Raw genomic sequence first — 19362 nt, 5'->3', positions numbered from 1 at the left:
ATTAACCCTAGCTAAGGAACTACTCACTCATTATCATGTTGAACAAGCTAGCAAGGTTGTCAATCATACCAACAAAGTGAAACATGATGAATAAATGAAAGTAATTAGCAATAATTAAAAAGGGATTAAGAGAATTATACCTACTAATGATTCCAAAAATAAAGCAAAGAATAAAATAAGTACTTGATGCTTGATTGAGAGGTTGTCAATCTCCCAAAAATAACCCAAATAATCTTCAATTACCCAAAATAAAGGATGAACAAAAGAGAGATTAAGGAAATAAAACTTGTATTAAAACTTGTTGTTGATTACAAGATTAAAGAGAGATTTGATTGATATTAACTACACTAAAGATTGCTAAGAAGAACATGCTCTTCTAATTAGACTAATGGGGTATTTATAGTGGGATTAGGTGTAGTAATTAGGGTTAACTAAGGGCTTAAATGACGATTAAGTCCCTACTTAAGGAAACGCCGGTATTTTTGGAAGGATGGGCATCTTTCTTGAAGTTTGAAGAAACGAATTTGTCTGCCTGGAAATCCGTGCGTCTTTAGCACGGGACGGCCGGATTCGAGGGTCTCTGCCCGGGCGTCTTATGGTGTTGCTGGATAGTGGTGGTGGAGGACGGGCGTCTTCAGGACAATCCGCACGGAGGACGGGCGTCTTCAGGACAATCCGCACGGATTGCTGGATAGTCTCATTTCTTCTTCTTTTCTTCCCTTTTCTTCATAAAATCCTTGGGGATTTCCTCGGGGATGCAAGGATCTTTTCTCATCATTGCCCATCTACTATAGCATGTACAAAGGCCTTCTAATCTTGTCTCTCCTTGATGCTTGGTCATTAAATTCAATCAATTTAGTCTCATTTTGCCATGAAAATGCAAGGTTTGCACTCCTTTCCTACCAAGGACACAAAACCTCAAAGAATATGCAATACAAAGAACTAAAGACAATAAATGACCCAAATATGCACTAAAAAGCATGGGAACAAGGCTAATTCGGGGACTAAATATGCTCTAATTATTGTCACATCATTGTTTTGCATGCATAAGATCTTGAATCAATTTTATGACTAAATTAATTATTCACATATTCAATATGTACTCAATGAGATTAATAAATCCCAACATTTAATTGAACTAACCTTTGAACATCCTTGTCGACACCTCAATGTTTTTTCAGGGATCTCACAATCCTGTACATGTCTGCTCATTAAGCTTATCTAATTATACTATATTGGGATTTTTTATTGTTGACGACATGGACTCGGACATTTGAATTGTCTATCATAAGCTACCTGCTCTCTGGCCAACTACAGGCGGAAATGCCGACGACATCAAACCGCTCAACCGCAAGGATCACCCTTATTGCTCCGTAAGCATTTGATTGTAGAATGTAAGAGTTTTCCCCCAAATCTCACATCTCAATTTTTGGTTAATAGAATCCGATTAGTGACTTATATAATGTATATTTGATTAATTATTACGGAATATTTGATTATATTTGCCTAATTGTATGCTTTACTGGATGATTGTGTTGTTTATTAAACTTTAATTGCAAAATTACGCAAACCCTAATTTCAAATTCATATATTTTATCTATGTTTTCTGGGTATTCTTATTGCATTATCATATTCGTTGTTATTATCGTCAATAGATTATTGTTTAATTTTCTTGTGTTCCTAATTTAAGTTGATTGTTTATCTTCATTTGTTGTGATAAGAGAAGAGGCGTTTCGGAGGCTCCATCAGGTGAAATTAGTTGTTTATTTAGTGTTTTTATTTCTAGTCTACATTTTTGACGTTTTAAACCTCAAAAAGTCATAAAGTTGACGAACGAGAAAGTGCCGTACTTTAATGCCCCAATTTACTTGCAGAATATGACTTAGATTGGTAAAGTTGAGGAAATCTTTGGTCCCATTAATCAATCTGTGAGTTCTTTTTCTACTTTTGTTTTGAGGTTTTTGATTAATCGTTGACGGTTTAAGATGATGATTTATATTTGCAGACCCCAAATCATTTCGGGATACGGTTATGTTGTTGTTGTTTTGGTTGTTTCGTCTTTCGAATAGATGATTTGAACCGTGCGAGGGAAAATCTGTCAGTATTGGGGCGAGACGGGTAACGACCATTTCCCCTCCCCTCAAATGCCTCCATCTCCATAGGAAATCATTTCCCTCCAAATCCACCTGTCAGAACAAGTCATATGTGTTGGGGTAGATTTATGGAAGCATGTTTAGGATCTTATTGAGTTCTTGGGGTGAGGGTGTGGGACTTTATGTGTTGTTAGTGTACACGATAGTCTCATTCACTTAACTACTGTTTTTTAGTGTTCCCTGACTTGGATTATACCTTTAAGTGTATATCTTTGGTTAATTTATTATTTGTATTAGGTGAAATGCAGTTTTTTTTCAGTGAAAATGAAGTAAGGAATAGTTGCTACATCGTATTTATCTGGTGATAATTTCTACATGGACCCTGCAAAGCTCTTACCTTTGGCCAGATTTCTACCCCAGCCTAAGTACATTCTCCTACTCCTTTTTTGTGTATCTTGTAACTATGATTATGTATTGTTAGGCTTCATGTGACATTTATAATGACACTGAGGTTGAATAGCTTATCAGCACATTTATGCTTCTATCCACAAACTTCATTATTATGGTCAAGATTTGTGTAGATAGCGATCAGATGCGGTCTAATTTTGACTAATTTAGAACTACTAATACATTGAGCTTTTAATAAGCATATTTATCAAAATTATATGCCATATGTTGGTGTGTTCTATACTTTTATGTGTTTAAGAGCTGCTAGAGAATAAATAAAGGAGAAAAAATAGTAAATCATACTTGCCATTTATTGATCATAAGTACGTACCCGGTATCAAATATTCACGAGAGTCCTGCTATAGAAACTAATGCAAGCTTCATTTTTTTGCATATGATGATTACAATTTTTTGAAGTTCGATTTATTTGCACTATCATGCGACTAAGTGATGAGGATTGAACGATTTTTATTTATTTTTTGCACATGGTAGCGTATCTTCGATATTTGTAGCCCTTAACAACGTGATACGATTTTGTATTTTGTTTCAATAGAATTTGTCCTGATGGTTAAAATTAAATCGGAAAGTTTTTCTTGTGTAAAAATTGTTGGAGTTTATGAATTGTAACAAGTTTTTCTTGTGTAAAAGTTCTTATGAGCTATACGATTCAATAGTGTAGGGTTACGATAAAAATAGAAATATTTTTTTTTTAAAAAGTAACAGAATCAAGGAGAACGGTTAGTACCATCACAACTGTTCTCTTTGAAAAGGTAGAACTAACGCGCCAACAAATCTAAAACTCTAACAAAGAGAACTGCCTTATCAAATAGACTGGTTCTTATATGCAACCGTTCTCTTTGATATATCAAAGAGAACGGTTCTAACAGGCAACCGTTCGGATTGTTGTTACAAATAGACCGGGTTGACTTGATTTCAACCGTTATCTTAGATCAAAGAGAACCCTTGGCCATAGGACGGTCCAAACTACGTAAAAGAACGGTTACCAACTTTTCTATTTGATCATTTTTGTAGTAGTGAACATTCATGTTTACATGAATGACAGATGATAGTGTTGCTTATTGGGGGTGAAGACGTGTGAGCTAGCAACCGTTGTACTTACAACGATTGACCTCCCTCGTCGTAGATTAGAATTGTACATAGTTCTTATAATTGAGTTTTATATAGGGATTAAGATGCCGCTCATCTTGCTAAGTTGTATTATGTTCAAAAGCTTTATTTAAACTCAATTTTTGGTTTATATAGTGACTTTGCGGTCTTTAATATAAAAGTTTTTAAAGCATCGCTTTTTCCGCTACAAAGTTTTCATTTTCTTTTCGTAGAAATTTGGGGGTGTTAAAAACAAGGTTTTAGTTGCATGTTGAGGGATATTACTATTGAGCATTACTTGGAAACTTTGGTTCATGAATAATTGAGATATATGATGATGAATGTAGTATTACCAAGTTTGGTTTTCGTGGTCATGAGAGTAAGAGTTTGGCGTGTAACGCTTGAGGATTCAATTATATTATTGAGGTATTTGATCATTCGTGTTATAGAGTGTAACCATTTAATTTAAAAATGTATGCATGAAGTGTGAAAGTGGTTGTGTGGGGCTCTGACCGTTTGAGTGGTAGTATAGATGTTGTTTGTAAAGTTGTCTTCCAATCGTTAGGTAAAGCGTCCATGGTATACATCGTAATCTTGTTGTAATGTCCATTTGAGGGGTGATGTTGTTCTTATTCCTTGAGAATAAGGGTGGTTATGGTCGTGTCTGTGAGATAGTGTAAGTGTTGTGGATACCAATGGGACTATTACGATTGTTGGTGACAATTTGGTGATACCGTCACCGGGTGTGCGGGAAGAGGTAGAACGATTGTGAAAAGAACGAAGAAATAGTATGTTTGTATCGATAGTATGTTTCGAATATTTTATCTTAAATGTGTAGTAATGATGGCCATAGGCCAAGAGTAGTTTTAAATTTGGTCGTTTGATGGTGTATTAATCACCATCGGAGTCTATTAGCATTTGTGTGATGAAATAGGAAAGCTTGGAAACGAGTTTGGGAACGAGTTTGGGAATGAAAACCTTCTGCCCATGTGACACTCGACCGAGTGAACCATGCACTCGACCGCGTGGTCGCCTAATCGACTGAGAGGCCTCCTACACTCGACCGAGTGGTTTGCTTTGATCTTTGTTTCGTCAATACTCGACCCAAATATTGGGTGTATACCCTTATTTTCACGATTTATAATGGTTGGTTTGTGTCGGATGAACATGTTGACCCCATATGGATAAGACCTTTTGAATTATTTACGTTATGTGGCTTTTGCTATTTAAGCGTGAAATTTAATTGAAAGTTGTTAATTGACTTGTATAATTGGATGACAAGAATGATGTGACGATTGTGTGTGGTACACGTTAACTGCCGTGAATTCATTTGGTATGATAACAATGTCCATATTATGTGAGTTTTTGTCGTGATGTGTGTGTCGCATAGTAATCATGAACGCATAATCAGAGTCTCATGATGCTAGTAACGGAAGTATTGTAGATGGATGGGAACGGATGTGGAAACATATGTGTGATCATGTGATGGATTTGACGCGCTATATGCGTGACATGATGTCCGAAAATGGGAATGTTGAACATTATTGAGTCACATAACGAGATATTTTGCATTAATTGATTTTTTCCTCAAGTCCGCATATTCATGATTGATGTGTATACATGTGAAGGTATGAGATTTGTAACATATAGATACATAATAATAATCGAATTATACCCCGCGATAGATACGTATACACAACCAATATGAATAGGAGTTAATTATGGGATTATAGATTGGAACCGTGGGTTTGACCTAACGCTTGACGTTCTGGGAGGCATGTAGATGGGGGATTATATCAATGGAATTATAACTATATGAGGTTTGATTACGGATTTGCAATGAGTAAGAAAGACTGTTGAACCTAGAACATAGTCATTTGTGGAATATAGTAATGAACGTATGAGAGCACACTATGAGGTTTAATAGTTGAACTTCAGGACGAAGTTCTCTTTTACAGAGAGTCGATGTAACAATTCGGAAATTAAGGAAAGAGAAAGTACGAAATGTAAGGAAGGAATGGGAGTTGAACAAAGAACCTTGGGATGAGTGTGATGAGTATGATGTTTATAAAAGGAATGTATACGGTAGACAAGCATGTGATGAGAGAGAGAGTGCATGAGAATCAGTGATGAGACTTGAGGAAATGAGAGAGTGGGGCGAACTCCAGGGACAAAGTTCATTTTAAGAGGGGAAGGCTGTAATACCCCGTATTTTATTACCTTGGTCAAAGGCTAGTCAACGGTAAATAGGTAATTATATTTTATGAAATAATATTATATTGTATTTCTACGAGTTATATATATATAAGACAGAATAATAAAATAATAATAATAATAATTTAGTAATGATAATAATAACAATAATAATATACGATACATGTATATATATATATATACATGTATATATATATATATATATATATATATATATATATATATATATATATATATATATATATATGCGAGATCAGGTGAGAACGAACATTCGGTGCAAACGGTGTGAACGAACTACAACAAATGGATTAACTGAAATCGTACGACTGATTCTTTTTGTCAGCGCATACTTCCTCTGACTTTTCTCACCAAAATTAGAATTAAACACATCAATTAGAAAAAAAAAAACACAAAAAAAAACGCAAAAAAATTGCGATTATCCATCAATTCAGCCAGAATTTCAACGAAAATTTATTCAATTGACCAACATATTACACGAATTGATGTAAGTCTCGATGAATCTATGTATTGTTGTCACATATTTGATGAATCTACCTGTCAATTTGTAATTTTGTTGTGTCGATTTTTAGGGTTTTAATGGAAATCGAAGAATGCGATGATTTGGTTGATCCTACTAATTCAATTGTTCCAGCTGATAACAATGAACTCAAGCATATATCTTCCGAATTGGGACAGATACCTTCAGAATTAGGTATAGGTATGTCGATTTTTAGGGTTTTAATTATTCAAGGTTGTTTTAGGGTGTATTATTATTATTGATGTTAGTTATTGTTTCTAGTGTAGTAATTGGTGTGAATTGTTGCTACATTAGTCAGATGATACATGGTGTTTACGGTTTTCTGCTTTTGTGTGTCAAGCTAGCCCTATTGCTTCTAAGTTTTGATTGTCGTAACTAGAATTATAATTGATGTGTTTCCGGTGTCAGATTGCGTATCTGATAATAACTTCTGGATAGTGTTTGTTCAAGACTGAAAAAAATGTACATGGGTATCAAATAGATGATAATTAGTAGGTCACTGAATGCATGCATTCATCATTATGCTTTATGGTTTTTCCAAATTTTGTGAGTTAATTCCGCAAAGGGTCACTGAAATGGACAAAAAGAATAGTTCTTTAGCTGTTTCTAGACTGATTGAGCAACACACAATTCTAGCATGGTTCAGTAGCAATTTCAATTGGGAATATAGAATTGCACTATCTTGTTGAAATTTCATAGGAAATTCAAGTTTTGGGTGTCTTAATTGTGTTTGGTTAGTTTGTCATAACTTCATGAGTTGATTATCTGCTTAGTTTTCAATTTAATGCAACATATAGTCTGATATGAGTACTAGATAAACAAATAGGTTCACTGGTTTAGTAAATTTGTTCGCGTTTTCAGTTGTTAAGGTTTCCGCTGATTCATGTACTAATATAACATATGCTATCTGATATTTGCATACTCACCAGTAATCCCTCACAACTCCAAAGAAAGGATACCTGTTTGTGCACTTAATTTGAAGCCTACTGTGGGAACGATATTCGAAAATCTGGATGAGGGAATGCAATTCTATAAAACTTATGCTGCCAATGCTGGGGTTAAAATGAGGAAGTCGACCCAAAGAATGGTAGGTGGGGTGGTGATGACTAAATACTGTGTGTGTAGTAAGGCAGGTGAGAGTAAACCTAGAGGAAAGGTGAAAAAGAGGCAGAAGACTAGAATTTTGTGTAATGCAATGATTTTTCTCAAGAGGAATGACAAAGGGAAATATGTTATTGTCGACTTTCACGAAGGTCACACACACCTTCTGTTTACCCCAAACACAATAGTACATTTGTCGGAGTCGAGGGAACTAACGCTGATACACAGGACTATGATTTTAGAGAATTCAAAGGTTAATAAAGGGCCCGTGCAAAGTTTCAGAATGTTTAAGGAGTACGTAAAGGGATATAGAAATGTGGGAGCATCACTAGAAGATTTCAAAAATTTTTGGAGGGATGTGAAACAGTTTATAAAGGGTTACGATGCTCAAATGATGTTCGAAAATTTCATGCATAAGAAAGCCATGTGTAACTCTTTCTACTTTGATTTTGACGTTGACGAGAAAGGACGACTTTCTAGAGTTATTTGGGCTGACCCTATATCAATCAAAAATTACAGTCTGTTTAGTGACATGACATCGTTCGACACAACCTTCAACATGAACACATATAAGATGATATTTGCTCATTTTACGGGGGTTGACAATCACAAAAGCTCCTCTCTTGACCGAAATATTCAAGAGAAAATACAAAATATTTTTGTGTCAATTTTTATAGCAAGACTTATATTATTACTAGATCATAATAATATTAGTTATTAAGAGGTTTCCTTGGGTATATACTTTTTGGAGAGGTTCTAGTTTGGACCTTTGTTCATCCATAATAAGGAAGCTCAAGAACTAACAAATAGGTGAATTTGTTGGTGCCCTTTAGTCCGAAATCTCAATGTAAGATAAACGATTTCTTCTCTTATCTTGTGTTAGTTTGCATGCATAAGATCTAGAATTTATTTTATGACTAAATAAATTATCTCAAATATGAATATGTAAATTAATGAGATTAATGAATCTAACAAGTGGTATCAGAGGCTTAGATCGTTTGCATGCAAATCAGTTTATAATTTTTCCGAGTTATAAGATTAACATACAAAACAAATTAATTTGGATTTATGAAGATAAACCTAAAAATAACTTTGCATGTTAAAAGTTTCTGGTCCTAAGTGATTTTTAGGACATTTTGGTTTATTTATGGATTTTATTGTTCATTTTCAATAATATTGGCATTAAAATGTGATTTTTATGATAAAAAATATCATTTTTGGACGAAAAATTGCTAAACTTTGAATTTTTCAGTGGTTTTTGGATATTTGTTCACATATATTATCTACTGATGGTCTGTAAATTTTCATGTTAAAATGAGTTGTTTTGCTCGAAATATGGATTTTTTAATTTTAAAATCGTATTTAAATGGGTAAATAGGTTAATATGAGTTATATTTCGAATCTGGTCATGGAAATTTATTATGTTGTCACATGTAATTTTACAAGATGTGTGTAAAATATTTGGCTATAATGAAAGTTTTTGCATGATTTATGAATTTTTGATGAAAAATCACATAAATAGTGACTATAATTAGTAATAATGCTAAAACATACTTCATGACTAAAGGAAAAATGTCACATGTTGTATTTTATCATATATTTCAGATCTAAAAGTGAAAATTTGATGAAAATAATTTTTCTCATATTTTTATGTTCACTAGTTGTCTCTCCGCGCGCGTTGCGCGCGGAGATCCAAGACACGTTCTATTTGTTATTGCAGCGAATCTGTTTATGGCTCAGTTTTGGCGAGAATTATCGAATGTATGTAGATGTAGTTGCGTTTTGTTCTAGTGTAGAAACCTTTTTTTTTTACGTGTAATGTTCAACGTAGTTGCCTTAATTTGACGTTTTAGTTTCTTAATCTATTGCACTGTCTTCAAATATTTAATGATAGAATTGTCATTTGTGCTCTCTATCAAATTATTCGGTGCACCAAGAAACAATAGAATTGAGCATCTTTTTTTCATTTAATGTTGTTCTTTGAACTGATAATTGTGAAATTAAAACAATTGAACAATTAGTCTTTGTTAAATTTGGTGCTTTTACTATAGGATGTTACAATTTGACTAATGTTATCAAAAATCTTAAATATGAGAGGATGTTTCACATTGATCTTTGCCTTTGAAATTCTGGAGTTGAAAGTTATAAATTGGCAATTGATAAATTAATAATTGAAAATACTTTAGAAACATTTGACATGGCTTATGAACTTGTATCTCCATATACTTGTATTATGACTAATGTCCCTGGGAGGATGCGGCATGGGGTATATGTTCCATGCGATCTAAGACTAATACAGGACACTTTTATAAATCTAGGTTATCCTGTTATTGGTGTTTTTCCAGTGATGTGCCCAAAAACTCACCACTTTGAAGGGGTTGTTCAAATTGCCTTTGGTTCTGATACTATTGCTTGCTTATCAGCTTTCAAGTTAGAAGAGCAATTCAGTTCTGCTAATTTATTTTTCAAACTATCTAATTTGGAGAGGATTATTGTATAATATTTTCTTCGACAACAATTGTCTTTAAGTATAATCTAAGGCAATATAGAGTTCACACCTATTACTTATATATTATTGGTTGCGGGCAACCTCTTATTGTAACAAACACTGAACATTAAGCTCTTCCCTCTAAGGTTTTCACCCCATTTCAGTGACATTCCATTTCATAGCACACTCAACCACCGTCAAAATACTATGACACAATATCAAGCGTCAAAAAGGGCTAAAATTTTAGCAAAATACCAAGTACATAGATCAAGTTAATTCGAGACATTATCTTTCAAGAGCAATGCACATTTGACTATGAAAGCAAGAAAGTATATTTGAGGATGAGAGTTACAAATTACTACGGTTGTGAGTAAACGAATACAAACAAACAATCTCGATCGCCTAACTGTTTTGAGTAAATGAATACATTAAACAAACACATCAGGTCGCCCATGGTAATTATGATCACCTTCTTGTTGTTTGTTGTCTTATCAACCGAGGCTGAAATACTTTTTAGTCGACTTGTGAACACCCTGTAGTTGGAAATGTTGAAAACGCCGCTCTATTATGTTTTCATGCTTATTTGGGCTAAAGATCTTCAAAGTTGGTGCGATGTTGCCTTGAAGGGGAGACCCTGCCGTTGTGTGTCCTCAGGAAATGGGTTCAAAACACGTCTACATATAAACACTGATTATAAGGAAACAGGCCCTGGAGGATTAAACCTAGTATCTTAATAGATACATAGATCATTAACAGTAAATTCATCTTTTGTTCAATAGATAGCATATGTCATTAGCAAGAATGTGTTGTTTGAACATGGCAAAAAAAATTCCAATAATCAAAACCCAAAAACCAAGAAACTGTCAAAATGTGTGCACAAGAAAGAAAGTAGAAGTAGATTGTTTAGAATCATAGAAAGGTGAAATCAGGCTTGAGTATGGGGTGCAAAGTTGAATGGCGCTGACTTTTACGACCTCAATTGTCTTACACTGTTCAATAGACCCATAAGTTAAGCTTAGCATGTAGGTGGTCCATTTACTAATTATCTCTTTTATCAAGTAGTCGTCAATCATGTACGAATATTACTTTTAACAGATAGAGAAGTAAAAGTTACATCTAAAACAAATTTTGTTGTTTCAAACTTTCAATCTTACTGCACTATAGTGTATAAACCGTAAAATCTCCAAGGCTTTTTCTCTACAAGAACAACAATAGTCTTTCCTGATACCTAGATACTTAAACAGTTGGGAGATAGCAAGTATACATATTAGAACCTCAATGGATTCACTTAAAAAATGTGTAAGCTGATATCTTTTAAGAAAGACGGATATCCGTATATGTTTGGTGTCCATAGAGATAATCACTTGCTACAATTCTCATGGAAATCTTTTTTCATGATCCCAATGACCACCAAACAAGCAACAAAGTTGAGCAAAGAAACAATCAAGCTAATACAGAAGAGCAGAGAAGAATCATACAGAACCTGCAGTTACTAATAATAGTTTTGCCCCTCCATGCAATCTCAGAACCGGCTACCCTTTTAACTAAAATCACGACCCATATACCCCATTAACCCGATAAAATCTAAAATCAAGAACTGGCTACCCAATGAGACGGTTTCATATGAGAAAAATTTGTGCTTACTGTAACTTAGTCTGATGATAATCTCAGACTGGATACCCCTACCCTTTTATCTAAAATCACAATCCATGTATGGAATATCAAAGGAAATGGGTAAATATTTGATGGTCGAAACAGAACAAACAAACTCACTCTAGTCTAAAGTAAAATGTAAAAAGAAGGCTTTACAAAAATTGTTTACTATATGGAATCTTAGTAATCAAGACCGTCCATATCAAGCTATATCCTCATTCCTCACAGCTTTGCTTATCAGCTGTTGTAGAACAGATCCAAGCAGTGGGCTTATGAGATCATGTCATCGTCAGCATGATAATTCGCGTAACTAAATGGGGTTGTCACGCCACACAAAAAGATTTCAGTCGTAAGGGTGTTGAGGTTACCTTCAGAAGGCGAAACAATACTGGCATACTGAAAATAAATACTCCGTAACAGCAGCAAGAAGACACGCCTCCAAAAGTTCAACTCATCATGAATTAGTGTAGATGTTAATTGTGATATCGCTGTAAAATACCATGATACCAGTCAGTATTTCAAATATAAAAAATGAGTATTATAACACAAAATAGGACATATTAGTCACATATTAGTCGTAAATACCACACAAGGAAAACATGAATCATAGTACCCCTCGATAAAGGATATCGGCTCTGCCAGCTTCCCGTATGAAAAAGTGATGGTGTACTAAGTTGCCTCACTTTGTAACATTTTAAACAACAGAGTTCAAAGAACAATAACCAACCAAATGATCCACCAAGTTTTCCTCAGTAGGCAAGTCCCTCTCCAACGGCATTCAGAAAGCATCTACGCCCAGCCCGGCCTAATAAAAAATTAAAAATATCACACCACCAGTTTAACAGAAGCGCAGGAGAAGAGATGATACATGCTAGATTGCTAACAAAAAGGCAACCAACATATGCAAAGTAAACTGAAACAGGAGTTGAATATGGGTATGTTGTTTTGGCAACCAATCCAAGAAGTAAACTCCCTAAGCAAAGAATATCAATGCACATCATTCTGTTTCGAATTCAGAACTATGGTCATGTTGTTTCCATCATATCTGGAGTTATACATGCGAGAAAATTACGTTCTTTACATGGATAAAATCTTGAAGAAGTCTAACTTCCAATGGCTTTGGAATCAACAAGTTTTACCGAGGGGATTTTTCCCAAGAAGCCTTCAAAGACTGTCACGCGTGAATGCTATACCATTTCTGAAACTGACCTGTCAGTACTAACCAGATCATATCTCCCAAACCACGAAATACCTTGGGGTAATTCTTTTTGGAGGTGGTAGCTAACTCAATTATCTTTCTTTTGGTATATGGCTCACACATTGGTTCAACCTGAGCAGAGAGATATGAAGCCTCAAAGTTCCTGCTGGAACACGGCTGAATGCTGATCATTCTAGGCCTGACCTGCTAGTACTCAAGCGATCATATCTCGAGATTCAGCTAATGTTTTCAAGTGATTCTTGTTTGAGGTGAAAGTTAACTCGTTTAGCTTTCATTTGGTACCTATGGGGCATTCTAATTCATCCTAAGGAACGATATATAGAATCTGCAAGATAGGTCTGATTCCAGAATGCTATTGGAACGGCCTGACTGACACTTGTATGCAACAAGGGCTTTTCAGACTATCTTGTAAGCCTTAAGGTGCACATTCAAGGATGGTAAATGATCATATGATGACCCTTAGAAAGTATGAATCAAAGTCTAGGCGAAAGAAGGCCTTTTTGAAGTGATAAATGGGCCGCTAATTCGCTAACCTTTTAGGAGAATTAAAAGCAACTCCAGCCTCAGGCTCGTGCTGACAATTCCAGCCCCTGTAGTGAGTAGTGACATCTATTAAAATAACACAATAAGTACCGAGTAGCGACATCTATTAAAATAACACAGTGAGTAGTGACATCTATTGAAATAAAACGAAAGTTCCTCGCTCTAGATAAAATTTGCACTCACATTTCCTGAGCAAGTGTAGAATCATCAGTGCTTTGATAAAATAACAAGGAACCCCCGCTTTCAATGGTAAGAAACTTCAGGGATGCCAAATCTGTATACTCATTTGTAGCAACAAAAATGTCCAAACAAACCTACTTGAACGGCAATATATAGCAGCCTGTGAAAATTTTCATCAATGCTGATTTCAAGACTGACCATAAATACTTAAGTAAACAAAAACTCAGAAAAGAAGTTGCTAAGAAGAGCACTTACACTACAAACCTGCTTGACAATCGCTTGAATTTAGCCCCCTTTGATTCTGTCTGCAAAATGAAAAAGCATCAAAGCCCACTAAAATGTCTAATAGCTGTACAAATTCGAAAGCTGACCAGGAAGGACAGGAATAGTAAGCGTAGTCAAACACAAAAATATTGATGATAAAATCAAAATATGATGAGACTGTCTCACAAAGTAACGAACAAAGAATAAGGTAAGGGCATATCTGAGAAGGCGTTGGTTTCTCGAAATGGAGCTGTAAGGGAACAAACCATTCAGGTCGAATCATCGGTTTCAGACTTTCAGTTGCCACAAAAAAGCTGAAAATTTTGGTAAACAAACACAGGTTAATAAGTGTAATGCCAACAGAGAACCCAAACAAATCCCTAATATCGGGAAGAAAAAACCGTATGGACAAATGTGCAAGCTTACTAAAGGAAACCCATCACCGGAAATACAAAACTCAGGACAGTAACCCGCAAATATTCAGATCAGTAGCAAGAAAAAGAGGGGCAAACGATAATGGAGTCACAATAAAATGAGTAGCAATGGTACCGAGATGTTCTCTATTTTTAAAGGGTACGGAAAATCTGCTAACACAACTGAATTTAAAAGTTAACCAATAGCCGATTAAATCCATACACAACTACCGTACCCAAACCCCAAATCATCTAGTACTGTAAAATAATGGACAAACATAAATAATGGGAATAGTAAACAATGTCGAAACAATAGGTCGGGTTATATAAATCCCCAATAAACATAGATAAATAAAAGACATGAATAGCAAGGCAAAGATCAATATAAAGAAAAGACCTGCCTTGCCTTGCCTTCCCCTGCCTTGCCTTGTTGAGGTTTTAAGTGCTCTCCAACTTATCTTTATCTAAACTCTTTTGGAGAAGTCTGGGATTATCGTGCACTTGAATGCCGATCGTGAATGAAAGTCATAACTCGTAACAACGACCCTTGTGAATAATTACAATCACAAAGTAGAAAAAACAATAAAAATGCTTTGAAGAAAGACAATTCTATTTTTGGAGACTAACTACAAGATAAAGATAGGTTCTATCAATAGCATATAATAATGTGATGTAGCCAATTTTGGGCGGAACTCTAACCAAATGACAAGATGAAAAGAACTTGTAAACAAAAAATGGATGAAGAGAATATTTACTTCTTAATTAGCATTCAATTCTCTATAGAATAGGTTGTCCGCAAAAACACTCTGGTTTTCCACTTATTTAAGGATTTCCTTAACCTTTTGTACAAAGAGGAATAATCATGTGCCAATGGACACCAGTTTGAATAACATGCAGGGATCTCTAAGCGTGCCCCAGTCTCCGAAATTCAGAAGTTAGAATACCACAATTAACTCTTTTGTCGATCATGGATCTCATGCTTGAGGACATTTACCATCTCAAATGAAATAACCTAAGATTTGCAAGACAATAAAATAAAATATTTTAGAAATATTACATTTCGAAAACTTAATAACCGTCTTGCCCATCATGCCCCCTCTCTCCCCCTCCCTTTCGCCCTCTAAACGCTCTCCCTATCTTCGTCTTTCTCAATCTAAACAAAACCAAACAGAATCCCTTTCCCTCCCTCCCGCTGTCCATCTCAAGGGAATACGACTGACCCCAATACGGCATGCGCGCTCAAATGTGCACACTAAAAATGTGAACCAGATGAGATATTGAACCTAGACATTGAACCTGAGTAAAAAATAACGTATCCAATTGCAAAATTACGGAATCATCATGTTAAAAAACCTCAGTAATTAAACAACACAATACAAAACAAGAATTGAATAAATGTATCAACATTTGCATTCCTTAATTCGAAAACACGAATCTTTCTCCTATTTCTCTAAGAGTTGTCTTTGATTTGACAGTTTCTCTATACACCCATCCTCAAATGCATGTGGATTTAATGCAGGTGGAGCCACTTTCTTCAAAAGTAAACTCTATGTTTGAGACCGATGTAGGCGGTCTCAAAAACGCGTGTTTCTTGTAGTGAAAGAAATAGAGAACTTTATATTTGAAAGGGTAATAAACTAAAAGTTTCATTGGTGGAGATTGCAGCGTATAATTGAGGTGCAGCGGATATAAATCCTTAAAATTTCAATAAACTAACAATTATCCGTAAACTTGCTACCGCAATCTTCGGACCAAACAAGCGGTGTACAACACGAGGCTGAATAACTGAACGTGAAAGGAAGAAGAAGAGACCCTTCAATTAACAAACACAGAAGAGATACTTCAATTAACTAAACCATAGAGAATAAAGAATTAAGAGGATGAGTATGTAGCTTCAATTAGGTAATCACAATTCACAAGAACGCAATTTTATGACAAAATAAACACAGAAAAGCGGCCGTAAATATGTAAATACCTCTTACATAAGTCGCCAACCTCAGCATCATCGCAATTGCCTCATCGTTGATCAACTTCAATTAGCCACTTCAATTAACCGTCCCTCCTTCTGAATGTACAAACACAATATTAGAAGTTTCATCGTTGTTTTTCTAAAAGAAAAATTTAGCTTTAAAATCAATTAAAATCCACAGAAAGAATCACCATGATGGCCCGCAATCACAATACTGTATCACATACGTAATTGTTTGTCGCTAATGTATTAATACATAGGTTTTTGTATAAGAAATTCTCACACAACGACTTGAAAATAAACCAAATCATATTTTTTTTTTTTTTTGGTCAAGAAAAATAAACCAAATCATGAAACAAAAAAAAAACTGCTATAAGACCATCAAAGTGGGAGACTAAACAAGTGAACTAACACATAAATGAAACAAAAAAAAATCTAAGCAAATAATATAAATATTTTGACTATTAAAATCCCAGAAGTAATATATAAACTAATCAAATTCTCGAGCTAGAGGGTTAAGTGAATTAAGATGAATAAATCCTTGCCTATTGAATAAAATCAAAAATGATCTCAATAAAAGCAATTCAATATGATCTGGAAAAAAAAAAGCAAGAACTACAACAACTAATTTACTGGAAATTCTTATGTTATGCCACTCCACCTCCTGCTCTCTTTACTGGAAATTCACTTCCTAAAATTATACCCTATTTGAAATAACGATTAAAGACAACATCAAAATTGATCAATCATCGACTGGATGAACCTGATCACTTAAAAAATGGAATCGTAAAGCAAATAAATTCATGCTAACAAACAATAACAAATGAAATTACCGGAACTTTTGAAATCCACCATTGAAATGATCCCCGAAAGTTTCAGAACATCCAGATTCAAGTAATCAATCAACCAACTTCAACAAACACAATATATAAAAACTGAACCCGAAAAAAAAACATATCAAAACCCTAATTAAGTGATCAAAATCAGTAGATGAAAAAAAAGAGGAGATGAGTGTGCAATAAAATGATGAAAGATGATTAGAGATGAAGAAGAGAATGAAAGAGGGATCATGTATAATCAACTCTGACTCTACCACCATTGTCGTGGTTTGAATAGAACACGGGGGATCATGTATAATCACGACAGAACACGATCAGGCCAAGTATCAAAACAGCTGAGGGTTCTTGTCTCTTTCAATATAATCCCTGATGATAAAATCTTCAATTCTCTTCTTTATTGCCTTGAAGTCAGACTGTTAATGACAAACAAAGAGAGTATTATTGCGGTGTTACCAAAAAAAAAGAAAAAACTTCTGTTAACTAATGGGCTTCCAAGTTCTAACACCATCAAAGATCGTTATTATATCAGGTGTACGTTCAAAAGTGTCAAACTCATGGGTATAGTCTCAAAAGTCTCAAAGATCGTTATTGTATCAGGTTAACTAAGGGGCTTCCAAGTGCATTGACAACACCAACGGCAGAAATCGCTTCCTTTAATACAGTTAAAACTTGCATCTATATTTAGCAAAGACTAAACTGCTGAATCCACTGAGGAGTAACATGTTTCTCCTGGGTAAAATGAACCAAAACACATCAGCTACTAAAGACTATGTTGACTGGATTGGCTATGTTACAAGATACAAATAGACACACGCATGTCAAGACAGTCACAAATAGAGAATCCGCTTACTCACAATTGATTCCACGCTAGCAATACCTGTGATCAACCATCCATCAGTGTCAAATACATTGCTGACAGAAGCTGTTATGATATTTAAGCCCTGTTGGATACCTGTGAATTAAGAACATAAGAGCACGCCAAGATTTCAAGAAACATTACTAAGATCTAGTTTCCCAAAGCACTAATTAATGAATCAGAAAAGGTCAAATGTAAACACTCCATTCTAATTCCTTTGTGAATAGAAAAGTCAGGGTCAATTTCTGCACCCAAAAAAGTCAGGGTTGTTCGAACATAAGATATTCTATTCCCAGGAATAGAATAACGTTTGAAAATGTATAGGGTCAATTTCTCCAGCCCGAACATAAGATCATACATTTTCTGAATTTCTACACCAAAAAAAAATCGACTCAAAATAACAACAAGAAACCATCGCTGTAAGAAAGATCATATCATCAAACAAACCCCTCATTAATTACCATAATTACATCAAACAAAGCTCAAATCTATTTCATTTAATTATCAAATCAGTATGTAATAATAAATAGTAAGAGGCAATTGCAATCATCCAAGTCAATACCAAACAATCAACTAAAAATCACAGCAAAATCAAACGAAACTAACAATTCAAAAGCCTAATCCGAAAGTCAAACTGATGAAATTGAGACGAACCTTAGAACATGTAGATCAAGCAATCAATCAATCAGCTCTAAAAAAACGCAATACATGAACAATTAACACTAAATCGAATCACAAGACATAACCCCAATTAATTTCTAACCACAAACGGAATAATATACCAACGATATTAATCACTAACCTCTGTTAAACCGGTGTGCAAATGAAACGATTAATCGTATTGTAAAAATTAATTAAAGTACGGAGAGAGAATGAAGGAAGAGGCGAGACCGAAAGGGAAGGAGAATGAAAGAGGAAGAGGTGAGCAGGAAAGACATTGAGAGTGAAAGATTAGGGTAGCAGGAAGAAGAACAAAGAATAAGAAATGAGGAGAGAGGGAGAAAAGTTGAGACTGCTGTTCATCACGCGTGAGGCACGAAAACTACTGCTCTACTGTTCATAAGCAACTTTTTAGAAAACTTTGGACATTTATAAGGGCTTTAGATAATTGTTAAAACCGATAAACCGCAACATTATTTTTCGTGATACATTTTCGAAATTTTAACCTAAGTTTTGAATATTACGAGTGTCACGGTATTTTTCCAGAATGTTCATGGGTTTAAATTTTAAATTTCAAATTTCAAAATTATTTGAAATTTTTATAATTTAATTTGAAGTTTATAGCATAATTTTGTATTTTTGGGTCCATTTATGAACAATATATTGAAATCAAGTTTAATTATTGTCAAAATGTTAGTGGAGACTAATTTTGAGTCCTAAGATGGTTAGGGTAATTAACTTGTACATAAATATGAATTCATGTAATTATTGTGATTTT

The 19362-nt window shown here is 34.6% G+C and overlaps 1 protein-coding gene and 2 long non-coding RNA genes across 3 annotated transcripts; 1 reads left to right on the top strand and 2 right to left on the bottom strand.

Annotated features, from left to right (window-relative positions):
• The first annotated feature begins 6458 nt into the window (after positions 1–6458).
• Positions 6459–10000, top strand: LOC141602183 (protein FAR1-RELATED SEQUENCE 5-like). The gene is made up of 3 exons (XM_074422489.1): positions 6459–6579; positions 7329–8018; positions 9819–10000. The coding sequence occupies exons 1-3, from the start codon at positions 6459–6461 to the stop codon at positions 9998–10000; spliced, it is 993 nt and encodes a 330-aa protein (XP_074278590.1).
• Positions 10001–10273: 273 nt separating this feature from the next.
• On the bottom strand, positions 10274–14155 carry LOC141598482 (uncharacterized). Its single transcript, XR_012523545.1, has 6 exons — positions 13839–14155; positions 13587–13743; positions 13394–13450; positions 12369–12446; positions 12010–12129; positions 10274–10662 (listed from the first exon to the last, which is right to left on the bottom strand). It is a non-coding gene; the product is annotated as an uncharacterized LOC141598482 (long non-coding RNA).
• A 3155-nt stretch (positions 14156–17310) lies between these two features.
• LOC141598481 (uncharacterized) lies at positions 17311–18977 on the bottom strand. The gene is made up of 4 exons (XR_012523544.1): positions 18727–18977; positions 17923–18020; positions 17604–17797; positions 17311–17481 (listed from the first exon to the last, which is right to left on the bottom strand). It is a non-coding gene; the product is annotated as an uncharacterized LOC141598481 (long non-coding RNA).
• Positions 18978–19362: the final 385 nt, after the last annotated feature.

This window comes from Silene latifolia, chromosome 9, assembly GCF_048544455.1.
Source record: "Silene latifolia isolate original U9 population chromosome 9, ASM4854445v1, whole genome shotgun sequence".
NCBI lineage: Eukaryota > Viridiplantae > Streptophyta > Magnoliopsida > Caryophyllales > Caryophyllaceae > Silene > Silene latifolia.
This window is presented reverse-complemented; position numbering and strand designations above follow the sequence as displayed.

Bases quoted from the DNA above. Each gene is read 5' to 3' on its own strand.
- LOC141602183 (XM_074422489.1), top strand. From the start codon at position 6,459: ATGGAAATCGAAGAATGCGATGATTTGGTTGATCCTACTAATTCAATT. The intron at 6,580-7,328 runs GTATGTCGATTT...CATACTCACCAG, and splicing joins ACCTTCAGAATTAGGTATAG to TAATCCCTCACAACTCCAAA. The intron at 8,019-9,818 runs GTCTGTTTAGTG...TTATAAATCTAG, and splicing joins TATATCAATCAAAAATTACA to GTTATCCTGTTATTGGTGTT.